Source organism: Muscardinus avellanarius (assembly GCF_963383645.1).
Source record: "Muscardinus avellanarius genome assembly, chromosome: 4".
Lineage (NCBI taxonomy): Eukaryota > Metazoa > Chordata > Mammalia > Rodentia > Gliridae > Muscardinus > Muscardinus avellanarius.
In genome coordinates, this window is record NC_137789.1 from 33909232 (window position 1) to 33922806 (window position 13575).

Consider the following 13575-nt stretch of genomic DNA (forward strand, 5'->3'; position numbering starts at 1 on the left):
AGGTCTTTTTTTTTTTTTTTGGTACATCTAAATGGCGACCTGAGATTTGGTATCCAGCCAATCTTCTGTATTGTTGATTTTCAGAAACTAATTTATTTAATGGCCCAATGTAATTTGTCTGCTAGTGAGCTTTCTTTTGACTCATATAAACCCAATTCCAATTTCATGACCATTTCAGAAAGATGATGAGTTTCTAAAACTTGAGTGGTTCTAGCTCAAAAAGACAATGGTTGGCTGCCACTAAATGGCTGGCGCTGCTGTAACAGTGTGTGAGTTGTTAGGCCCAAGGGCCTTGTCCATCCTTGTCAAGGGGAGTGCTAACCTTCTATCCTTTCATTCGATGCTATCTTTAACTCTTTTTTTCTCTGACTTCCAATCTACAGCTTGGTAATCCTAATTCCTAAATCTCTTCCCAATCCATGCCTCCTCCTTTATCACCACCACTACTACTACTATTATTCATCTTTTTTTTGCCTGGATTTTACAATACTTGTTTATTGTTCTCCTTGGCTCTATAGTTTTTCTCTCTATATATATATATTTTTCAGAGATTTTTTCCAAAGTGCAAATTTAATTGTCATTCCTCCATTTAAATGTTTATATTTTTATCTATGGAACAAGGGAGAAAAGTTAAAATTTCTTGGTACTGCACACAACAAGTCTCTTTAGGACGTGGGCTTATCATGTTCTCTCCATCAAAACTGAAGACAAAATACTTAAAAAATATCAAATGATTTGCATTTCCCTATGTTGTCAAGCTCCCTTTCCTAGCTCATTTTTTTTTTTTTGCTAAACTTTAGTGCTGCCTCTGTCTGAATACAATACTATTACTGCCACCACAAACATAATGTCGGCATTAGAAGTATATATATATGTGTGTGTGTGTGTATATACATACATATATACATACATACATATATATATATTCTTTGGTGGTACTGGGGTTCCTGGAAGCCCTTCTACCTCCGGGCTACACTCCCAGACCTATATATATATATATATATATATATATATATAATATATAATTTTTTTTTTTTTAAACAGGGTGTCTTACTCCAGTGTGGCTGGCTCGAACCTGCACGATCCTCCTGTCTCCGCCTCCCAAGCTCGGGGATTACAAGCGTGCGCCACCACGCCCGGCTAGAAGTATATTTATAAAATGAAAAGATTGTAGTAGCCGGGTGTGGTGGTGCTCACTTGTAATTCCAGCACTTGAGAGGCTGAGACAGGAGGATCGCAGAGGTTTGATGCCAGCCTCAGCTACTTTAGTGAGGCTCTCAGAAAGTTAGTGAAACACTGTTCCCAAATAAAGTATTAAAAAATAGGTCTGGGAGTATATCCCGGAGGTAGAAAAGCCCCTGGGTTCCACCCTTAGTAACACACACACACACACACACACACACACACACACACACACACACATTGTAGTAGTATAATTAGTAAATTATTTCTTAGGTATAAAATAACTTCAATAAATCCAAATCCAAGTTTGTATTTATATATTTAATTTTATTTGGTATACACCACTATTACCTTATTGAAGTTTAAATCCAATACAGGATTTATTTTATGATTAGTCAACTCCACAAAGACAATAATACTGCTGTGGAAGACCAACAGGGTGGGGGAACCTGATATATTTATTTACAATTCCCTATATTGTAAACATTTAATCTATATATTTTACTAACTTATAACAAGAGAGCTTTACATAGACAAGAAATGATGCCCTGTATTTCTATTCATATTCAGCAATAGCATATTATAATACAACATCAGATTTTCTTATTGATTAGCATTATGCTTTATTTAGATAATTATCCTAAACTTTCAAAAGAACTAAATATATTTAAGTGCTATACAACTAAAACTACTCAAGCCAACATATTTGGCTTATAATTCGTTTTCAGAATAATTTAAAGTGCTATAAGCAATCTGGCAATCAACACTTTCTATAAGAACAAAACTATCTTTAAACATTAATTTACAAGATATACAGTGCTTATGTGGAATAGTTGAAATTTCAGCACAAAGTCACTGTCACATGTATAACAGCAGGAGGTTTTTTTGCATAACATGAAGCTCTGAAATTTAACTGATGAATTATTGCCACAATGGCTTATTACTGATTTCCTACAAAAGAGGATAAGAACTACGAGTGTATTCTATCTTTTCTTTTTCTTTTTTGAGGTCACTTGACAGTAAGTTTGCATATTCACCAAGACTACTGAGTTACAATACTGTCTACTATAATCATCGCCCTTTTTTAAGAGCAAATGCTAATGGTAATAACATATACTGTTAAAAAAAGAAACAGAAAAACCCCACAACTTTTTTCCTTTTGAACAAAAACAAAACAAAATGTCCCTGCATTTTGGGAGTTGGTGTGCAACAAAGCTAAAACAACAGAACTAGAAAACAGTATATATGTGACACAATAGGTTGAAGAAATATGCATTTGTTTTATAGTTTTTGTACTTATGATAATGCCCTATTAAGCTACAAACACGTAAATAGTATAATTTCTTGCTTAATATATTAAATCCAATAGAATCATTAAGTTCTCATTCTCCCTTGCCAATCTGTAACTCTTTATCTGGTAGTTCCGTGATGGAAGCATGTGCCCAAACCTGCAGTTTGTGTACAGTGTAGTATATTACAATCAGAATTCTCCTCAAATTTCATTTACTTAAAATGAAATTGAGAATACTTGCAAAATTAAAAAAGAGAATATTGTAGTGTGAATCAAAACTAGAACTCAGTGGTCTATAAAATATGTATTATTTTGGCATGTGGTTTCATTTTCCTTCATAAGAATTTAAGATGAGGAGGTCCTAATGTCACCTGTTCCAACCTCAGAGATACAAACATATCTTGACTTTATTCATTAGAACTGCTCTAGTAAAGGAAACAAAACAGTTGATGAAAAAAAAAAAAAAACAGGTTCAACAAAAGAGCACCATCCTATTAGGAGACTGAGATAACATGAACTAAAAATAAAGTGGTCACTATGATCAAAAGGCTAACCAGAATTCTGACACACTCACGCTTTTATACTACATGGACCCAGGCCATGGTCTAAACCTAAAAAACTCTGGGACAGAAACATGATTTGAAAAATAAACTCCAAAACTATAGTTGTAATAAATGGTGATGCAGACTAATTTTAAAGCACAAATGACATGTTACATTGTATTGCTTCTTGAACATTCCAAGCAATGCTTGTCCATGTCAGGTTTGGGCCATTATCCTGTGCTAAGACAGACAGCGCTGCATTTACTCAAAAGCCCAGATTTCAATGTCTTGGATAAAGAAATCTTCCTTCTTAGAAAGTGTATGATTCCCAAATGTTTTACAAGAATGGCTTCTTCCATGGTAGAGATCTCCATCAAGCCAAAGGGCAAATTCTCCTCTGCAATACAGAAAAATTGTAATCTCTTAATAGCCATGCTCTAAATTACAAAATAATTTGTCACAAAAATAAGAAATCAGATGTGTATTATTTAAATGAAGCATTTTGAGATCTCAACAAATCTAAGATTATTAATTTTCAAACCCTTCCTTACTCTTTAAAACACACACCCATAGGCAATTTTGTTCCTATTCCATGATAAAATCACTTACCATACAGATCAATTATGAGTCCTCTAAAATTAAGTTCATTCAGAATAATCTTTGAGAGGTGCTACTCATTCTTATAATTAGAAATTTCACTTTGATGTATGGTCCTAATATATATAATATTTAACATAACTTTTCTTACAGGTACAAAGCTATCATCATCTAGAATAAAATGTGGTGAGTAAAAAGAGTTGGTGAAAATGGTCTTTATTTCTTTGAGATACTTAGAAGACTTACTGTTAAAAAGAGATGATCAGTATAAGCAACCAGAGTTTATTGTTTTTTCTAACAGGCTAAATTTTGTGAAAACAATTCTAGTTTTCTGAGTAGGAAGTAGTTGGCCAAAGTCCTCACTTTGAAAGACTAAATGAATAATGAGACAATGTTGAGAGTCTTTATCAAGAACAGGACCAAGATAGAAGCCAGGTATATCACTAATTAGAGTGTATCACCTAGAGAGAAAAGACAGGCTATGATAGGACTTTTTTCTACCCTATGGGGAATTCCTATCTACAGAGAGGAAGGTATAAAGAGTAACCATTAACATAATACCAGAGATAACCCTTGGAGAGACTCTAATCTTTACCATGGAAATCAAACTAACAGAGCTGAGCCAGAGAAAAATTAAAAAAAAAAAACATGAGCAGTTATACTTCATTGAAAAGAAAAATCAGGTCTGTTATTAAGACCTACACGTAATCTCAGTGAGCCACCATCTATGTGAAACTAGGATAAATCACATATTATGTCTCTGGTGAAAATTTTCAATTATATAAAAAAGAGAAAAACAGATAATTTCCAAAGACCTACACAACTCTAAATGTTGAATGATACAAGGTAGCCTCTAAATTTTAGGATTGCTCATAGGAGCTTAACACTATCAGAGAGTTAACTGACTCGTGTGGCAGAAAGATCTACTTTTAATAATATCTTAGAAAAAAAAAAGTAATGATTCATATAAACTAATAAAAAAATCAGCTAGTTAACACATAGTAATCAAATATATGCTTGTAGGCATAGAGATGTATTTCTGTCTAATCAGAGAAGAGTGCTACACTGACAGTGTAGAATGGTTCCTGAAAGAATCAGCACTTTACAAACAGAAAAGACGGATTGATCAGTGTAGCTACTCATAATAACCAGATAAACAGATCATCCCGTGGCATCGGAGAAGAGAACTGATAGTACAGAAGATAATAAACTATAATGGGAAAACAGTGATGATTTAGTGATCTTCTCTACAAATGAAAGTGCTACTTTCCTGTGATACAAACATGAAATCATGGCAGACTGGGAGTTTCTGATTGAAGAGCACAATAAAAACAGATGGTCCCCAAATAGACCTTCTCTGTGGAGTCATGACTTTTTACATTTTGAATTAGAATTCATGTTTAACTGGTTTCTTTTTTCAACTTTAAAAGTGCATCTGTGATATATCAGATACTAGCACTGGAAAACATTAAGACACATCAAAATTAAATTTGAATGAAAGAGTTCATCATGGTAATAATAGACCTTTAGATCACCTAATGGCATCAATATACCTTCAAGAGATGGAAGGAATATGAAAGGGCCAAATTTTCCTTATAAAATCTTTCTGCCAAATATGAAAGAGTTTAAAATAACAATTACTTAGTTGTAATCTCAGTTGACTCATCTAAGAAGTACCTCAAAACTGATCTCCAGTCCTCTCATAAATGGCATTACTTTTGCAATAAACTTTATTACCAAGTTGAATGCCCCCCTCCCCGAGGTAACCTGAATTTTATGAAGCCATAACTGGAAACATTTGAGATTTTTGCCAATTCCTTTATTTCAGATATAAAATATGGTTTGTATATTTATTTTAGGACTATAGGTTCCATGACTTTCATCAGCATCTCAAAGGGGTCTGTGGCCTTTAAATATTTAGGTACATTTATAAGGGTTATATAGATCTATCACAGGTGAAATATGGAAAGTCTATTTTTACAGCATCAATGCTTTCAAAGATGATTCATATAACTTCCTGAAAAAAAGAGTGACTAAAGATGTGGAAGGAATAAAAGTAGCCTTCTAAATCTTTAACTAATGTCATATAACTCATGCATCCAATGCTTTTAAAATCAGAATGCAGGCAAGAATTTTGTTATGGTACCAGATAGGAAAAGGAGGAGATGGACAGAAGACATGAATAAAGCTGTTTATCATTTACTGCACACCTACTATGTAATAGTGTTAAACTTGGACAAAGAACATACTTTGTAAACTCATTGTAACCACCTCTGTAAAGGTAAACTAACTTCTAATTTATAGCCGAGGAAAGTTTAGAGGTCTCACATATAGTATATATTGAAGGTGGAATCTCAATCAGGTCTGACTCCAAGGCCTACAGTTAGTCCACCACATCGTGATTTTCATTTTTTGAGGTGCTATGGTTTGAGGGTTTGTGTACCAGATGCTTGGTCCTCGGCATGGTCATGTTGAGAGGTGGTGGAACATTTAAGAGGTGAAGCCCAGAGGACGGCAGTTAATCACTGGGGGCACCATTCTAGGCAGGGATTCAAAAATGGAAAACTATTTGAACTTGTTTTACATACTGGGAGAAACAAACCTTCATGTTTATTTGAAAATTTGAGAATTTCAAAGATATGAAATAGTTCCCTTTCAAATATCAATAAGCCATTTTACTCTATAGAAAGAGATGAGGTGGAGATGCAGTTCAGTGATTGAGTGCTTACCTAGCATGTATAAGATCTTAATCAATTTCCAGCCTCTCCTCCCCAGGAAAAAAAAAGAAAAGAGAAAATTGTTTTAACCTGGAAATGGTGGCATGCACCTGTAATCCCAGTACTTGGGAGGCTGAGACAGGATGATTGCAGGTTCAAGGCCAACCTCAGTGCCTCAGCAATATGGCAAGGCTCTCAGCAACTTAGTGAGGTTCTGTTTCAAAAAAAAAACACAAAAAAGGGCTGGGGGGGTGGCGGCTCTCTTGGGTACTGGTTCAACCTCCAATATAAGAAAGAAAAGAAAAAGAAAAAAAGAAAAAGGAAGGAAAGTTGGTTTTAATTCAAAGAAAATCAGTTAAACAATATTTAAAAAATATTCTACCAATAGTTTCAAATACTATACTTGAGCACCTTGTTTTACATGTACTTTCTTTACCATAATATAATATATAAGCTTGAATTCTAATATCAATACTTTCCAAAGATAACTGGTTTTATAAATAATCCAAATGCATTTTTAATGTTTCTTAAAAAAATTTCATGGTGAAATGTTCAAGAGACTTACCCTCCACCACCAAAAGCTAGTGAATCCATGTCACCCTTGATAAAAAACATATTATCTCCTGTCCACTTAAAGACCTATATGAATAGAAAAATATTTTAAATATGTAGACGAAAATGGTCATTAAACAAATTCTCCAAAATGTTAAAGAGTCAACAAAGTCTAATTGATAGTAACATGTTCCTGTTACAACAATACAAAATACTAGGCATAGAAGAGTTTGGTGCTTTGGGTTTCAATGTTTATATGTCCAAATTTGAAAGCATACATTCTACTATAAATAACTTTCAATTCCAATTCCTCAAATTTTATTAACTTTCCACAACTACTTCCCTCTGACTAAACTTTTAATGTGAAACATGATTTTACATTAGTTTGATGTAGGGCCAATGTTTCTTCTTTGGGTACATACTTTCTGTTTATCATTCTTTTCTTTTGCAGGTCTAGAGATGGAACCCAGAGAGAGGCATTTGACCTCTGAGCTATACCCCCTGCCGTATTTTTTATTCATTATTTTGAAACAGGGTCTCACAAAGTTGTGGAGGGCCTCACTAAGTATGTAGCTGAGGCTGTCCACGAACAGCAATCCTCTGGTCTCAGCCTCCCAAATGCTGGGATTACAAGCGTGCGCCACCATGCCCAGCTTCTGTTCATCATTCTTCTATCTAAACTTTACCACTCATGTTTTCATGGTCATATATATTTAATTAAGTACATTATTACAGTACTAGGTAGCAATAGCTTAAGAAGGTCTAAAAATATGTACAACTGAAGCTTAGAAAATTGAAACAACTACAAGCTTTGAGTTAGTCCTAAAGACTATACTTTTTTTATTTTTTACCAACTATACGGGTCCCTGTTTTTCTATTCCTTTCTTAAAAAAGACATGTTAATATGCATACCTATGTTCATAGCAGCACAATTTGTAATAGACAAAATATGGAACCAACCCAGACCACCATCAACAGATGAATGGATAGCAAAACTGTGGGAAATACACACAATGGAATTCTATTCAGCCATAAAGAAGAACAAAATTATATCATTTGCAAGAAGATGGAAAGCCCTGGAGAACATTATGTTAAGTGAGATCAGCCAAGCACAGAAGGAGAAGGTACATATGTTTCCTCTAATATGCCCAAACTAGGAAACACAGTGGATACCAGTAGGACTCCAGATAATGGAGGGGAAATACCAGCAAAGTTTGAATGGAAAGATAGGAAAGGAGGAAGGCTGATCTTGATTAATGAGGGTCTACATCTGAACATGTGTAAAATTATGAATAAGACATGGTTAACCTGGACAACCATTGGTGGGAGGGGGGAAGGGAAAATGGGGGCTGGGGGGAGAGGGCACCAAATATAGTTTAAATGTATACTATTTATGTTCAATAAAAAAATTGTTAAAAAAAAAGACATGTTAAATCTAATGTTTGGTGACTCAGTACCTGTGCTTTCACTGTGCCATCTCTTTACATAAACAGAGTATTGGAGTAATTTTTCTCACCTCAAACTCTGGACAGAATGTAAAAACGAAGGTCTCTCCAGTGCCATAAAAGCCATCACTCACTTTAAATGGCTCAGATGCTAATGCACCAAATACCTAAGAATTAAAAAAGACAGGTTCAATAGTTCAATAGTATCACCATTAATTTATCTCATTAAGTATTATCCTTATACATACATACATACACACATACATACATATATATGTGTGTGTATGTGTGTGTGTGTGTATGTGTATGTATATATATATAGTGTGTGGTACTGAGGATGGAACCCAGGTGCATTCTACCTCTGAGCTACACACCCAGCCCTAGTTTTTTAGTCTTTTTATTTGAAACAGGGTCTCATTGAGTTGCAAAGGGCCTCGCTAAGTAGCTAAGGCTGTTCCTGAACCGCAATCCTCCAGTCACAACCTCCCGAATGCTGGGGTTACAAGTGTGTACCACCATGCTCAGCTTAACATATATGTTTTAATAAAATTATCTATTTTTATTTAAAAAAGGAAAAATTATCTGTTATTATATAATCAACATTCTTGCCAAATTGAAAGTACATCAGCTTCTCAATGAGGAAAAATATTTTTCTATATTTGAAATATAAAAGGATATTTGTTATAGCAAAAAAGATATTTATTATAGTGTTAAAAGTGGTTAATGCATTTTAGAACGGCTTCTATGCACAATGTATACATATATAATACAAATCACAGGCTGCTGTGAGATTAAAGTGCTTAGAAAAGCAAAAATCCTTCAGTGTGGGTAAACATTCTACTACTAAAAAAGTATGCTATTTTTTCTCTTCCTCATCAGACAAAAAACTCCTGATGGGAGGCTTTGGCCTGAATCATTCAGTCCTTTAAGCCATGGCTTTACACAGTACAAGATACACAGTAGATTTGATGCCCTAAGTAAAGCATAAATAAGGGCAAGACCTGGACAAGTTGTTTCTGTGTTCTAGGATCCACATCGTAAGATGGGACTGGAGAGACTTTGATAGATTTACTGTCTCTCCTATCATCCTGTTTTTATAATCTTAAATTTTAAAAACTCCTTGACTGAAAGGTTATTTTATATAGATAGAAAATTATACAAAACATAATATACTGCTCTATTGAGAAATATCACAAAGCAAAGTCCCATGGAATGTTTGTTCGGAGCAAGTCACAGATGTGACCAGCACATGGACACTCTTCTTCCTCGGCCTCCTCTCACCAACAGCTCCCCTCCCCAAAGGAAGCCCCAAGCTTGAACCACCAGATTCATTCTGCCCATTTGTGAACTTTCTACACACAGGAGCCTAAGGAAGTTACTTTTTACTGTTGCTTTGTAATTCAATATTATGCTTGTGACACCTATTTATGCCATGGCATTTGGTAATAGTTCATTCAATTTCATTGGTACAAATACTTTTCATTGGATATATAACCTTAGGCAAATTAACTTTAAAACAGGGACCCAGTATTAATCTCACAGGGCTTTGGTGATTAACATCATGCAGATAAAGTAATTAGTCAAGTACTTAGCATATAATAAACACAATAAAGATACTAGTTTAAATTTTGTTTAAATTGCTATTTTACCCTCTCATTTCTCCCCAAAACTGGTAACTGACCCACAGTTACTATTAACGTTAGGAACAAATAAATGTTCTTTCTCCTTTATCTGTGGTTCTGTTCTTGCTATTACCCTCACACAATTATCTTTGACTCTTAACACCTGATCCATGCTTCAGGCATCTATCAATTCCTACCCTTTCCATGAACCTAATTTGTAGTTTTCGCACAGATGAACTATTATTCTAAATACCACTTTCACTTTCAATGAGCTCTTACTATACTTAGCATATTTTTTTCAGCATTAGAGATACTGGTATAATTAAATGTTCTTTTTTATCACATTACAATCTCTTTGAAGACAGAAACTCATAATTATTCACGCTCATATTTATCTTCTATAATATTAAGTACTTCTTTCTTGCATGTTAAAATTACCCAATAATTAACAGTTACAAAATAAAATACTAATTTTTTTTTGTGTCTAGCACTTGGGATTGAACTAAGGAACATTCTACCTCTGAGCTATATCCCCAGCCCTATTTTTTATTTTCAAACAGTGTTTCACTAAGTTACTGAGAGCCCCACTAAGTTACCGAAGCTGGCTTTAAACCTGCAATCCTTCTGTCTCAGTTTCCTAAGTACTGGGATTACAGGCATGTAAGTTGTCCTTACTATAATATCTTAAAGGATGCCTATACAGTTGTTTTTCATACCTGTCCATCACTGTCTTTAATTACCATCAGCACTGGTGTGTCTAAACCCGTCATTGTTCGATAAAGGGTCTTCAAGCTTGTGCCATGCTTCCCAGTACCATAAACAAGAGTCCATGGATACCCAATTGTTCTTGGTGGAAGATGCTTGGTGAGCTTAGAAAAACAAAATGCCAGTACTTACTTGATAACTTATTATTAATATGTGGGATACTAATAACAACGGAAATTTAATCATACTTATAAAATAATTATCATTCTAAGACTCTGAGATGCTAAAAAAGTAATTATAGACTTCTTATTATGAAATATTAACTGTCCCCTAGGAAAACAGAAATTATGCTGGAACCAGTCATAGTTAGCATATAGAGGAAAAAATATGAATTGCTTATAGTTTAGAACCTTTAGGTTTAATTAATAAAAATACCAAATGGACTGTTAATTATTCAAATGCCTATGAAATAATGAGTTCTGGAGCCAGACTATCACAGTTAGAAATAAAATTTCAGTACTTTTTCAGCTGTGTGGGTTTGAACAAGTTCCTTAATCTCTTTGTGCCCCAAATCATTTAACTTCCTATATCTATTGTAAAAGTACATAAAATGACACATATAAAGCAAGTAACTAGACATAATAATAAACCAAATATTGACTATGATAATGTCTCATCTAAACTATAATTATTTATGGTAGTATTTGCTTATATAAATCTCCTAAGAACCATCTTCAATCACCAGTTGCTAAATTTTGCTTTTGTTATTTTCATGAGAGAAAACAGTAGTAGCATTAATCCTGTTACTGTAGAAGCAACTAAAAAGAGGCTATTTTATTTTCATGAGCAAACACTCAGAAATGCACACATGTAGGCATGTTATACCTTTTCAATTTGATCTGGCAGTAAGAGTTCACTGGGATCACTGAGGTTTGGTCGAAAAGATTCAGACTCCAGGTCTGCTTTCACTGGAGCAACCTGCTTTGAACTTATGTCTTCCCGCGTAGTAATCTAAAAAAGTAAACAGTAGTAGTGCATTAATATAAAACTGTGATATGCTTTTAAGCATATTAACCTTTTGAGGTGAATAAAACTTTATACTTTAGAATATGTGGCAAAAAAACTTTAATTTAGGATTTTATAAGGAAAATAATGCCCTATTCAATAACAATTGACAAATCCAGGGCATAAAAAGTTTTTGCATATTTTCCACATGAAAAAAAAAACTAGCAAAGAATGGCAATTTCCCTTATTTCTGTGTAACAGGAGAGTTGCATGCAAACTTTAGTCTTTGAACTACAAATGTGTGCTGGCTGGATTGCTTTTCATTAGATGCTACTTGAAATATGTAGAACTACTGTTTTCATGCTAAGCATAAGTTTTCAAAAGTAAATAAAACTTTCTGGGTATCAAAATTTTACTGTAAAGAATAATAATTAAATAAGGTAGCTCTTCTCACTGGTATATGTGTGCATTTATTTCCTTCACTGAAGAAGTTATCATTTTCTAAAATGCCATCATCATTTTTTTACTTTCTAAACTTTTTTTTTATCTAGTTGAACCAAACAATAAATTTTGAAGTTAATTTGTTCACAAATCTTTGTAAAAAAAAGTATATCAATTTAAAGCTTTTGTTGGATAGAAATGATCTTGTTGGTAGTCTTAAATGATAAGAAATGTTAGGTTTAAAAAAAGCTTACTATGATATAATACATTGTTGGCACTTATTTTTAAATGAATTTTACTTAATATATGAAATAATGTAACATTAGAAAATAAAAGATAAAAACATAACTATTATTGGTGAAACGTTAAAATTGGAAAACATACTTAATTCCACTGGAGCAGATAACTAAAATGTAGAATAGCTCGGCGAATGATTCTACATGGTAATGAAATTTTGCTAAGCTATTATATATTATATTATTCCTTCAACAGATCACTTACCAAACCTAAACAGTACTTATTTACAAGCAATATATACTCTAGAACTGAATTTATTATAAGAAGCCAAATATGAATTCTTTCACATCATAATATTTTACCCTTATTTCAATGATGTGAAAGATTTAAAAAGAAAGAAAGAAATCCAGGGAAGCATAAAAGCATTACAAGAAAAACAAAAATTCAGTAGGTCTAGCCAAGCCATGAAAGCACATCTCATTAAAAATAAAAAAGGCATGAACTAATAATACACAAAACTGATAAATGAGTTTTCAAATGTATCTCTTTTTCTTAAAATATAACAAGGATTATTTCACAGAATTTTTAAAAATTTTGCTAGTTCTGATGTCTATACTACTTCAAAGTATTTCTAAAATCTAAAACCAATCAGGAATGGTTCAGGAACAAAAACAATTTGTAGCATTAAGATATATGATGTGGAGTTAGTACAACTGAAATAGCCTTAAAAAAGAGAAAACATTTAAGCCTTGCTTTCTATCCACTAACATTTAAAATTTTTCTATGGTCCCACATTTTCCAGATTCTGTTTAGTAGATTCAATCACAAAACCAAAGACATTCTTCCAATGTTAAAATTAAATGAAAACTCATTGCTCAAAGAAACACAGAGTACCAAGAATAGTTTTGAAGTGACAGAAAATTATTCTGAATATTTTTCAAATGGAAAGATGACAGGAGAGAATCCTACAGCTCTTCAAGGTAATACTGTATTCTTTCATATAAAAAGGAATTTTCTGATGGGTTGTTTTAGTGATCCAGTCACAACAAATCTTTTAAATGTGAGATTTGCCCTGACAAAGGACCCTAAAAGCAGGGAGTATTTAATCTCCAGAGGGATTTAAACTACGGAAGGGGGCACCTGGAGACGTCTGCAGAGTGTGCGCAGTTCTTCAGTATTTAGAGCATCGATCCTGCGGTGATACTCATCCACTGACACTACCTGAATATGGAGACAGGA

General features: G+C 33.5%; 1 protein-coding gene across 6 annotated transcripts in view; it reads right to left on the reverse strand.

The window, feature by feature from the left end:
• Nucleotides 1-3276: 3276 nt before the first annotated feature.
• Nucleotides 3277-13575, reverse strand: part of OXR1 (oxidation resistance 1) — a gene marked incomplete at both ends in the record, with an annotated part of 346540 nt that continues 336241 nt past the window's right edge. For 3 of the 6 annotated variants that reach the window (XM_080694624.1, XM_080694625.1, XM_080694627.1), the window contains 6 exons: nucleotides 3277-3412; nucleotides 6895-6968; nucleotides 8398-8493; nucleotides 10665-10817; nucleotides 11539-11664; nucleotides 13477-13557. In XM_080694624.1, coding sequence (XP_080550750.1) covers nucleotides 3277-3412; nucleotides 6895-6968; nucleotides 8398-8493; nucleotides 10665-10817; nucleotides 11539-11664; nucleotides 13477-13557 — 666 coding nt within the window. The remainder of the gene's footprint in view (nucleotides 3413-6894; nucleotides 6969-8397; nucleotides 8494-10664; nucleotides 10818-11538; nucleotides 11665-13476; nucleotides 13558-13575) is intronic. The other 3 variants (XM_080694626.1, XM_080694623.1, XM_080694628.1) reach the window with 1 other exon arrangement.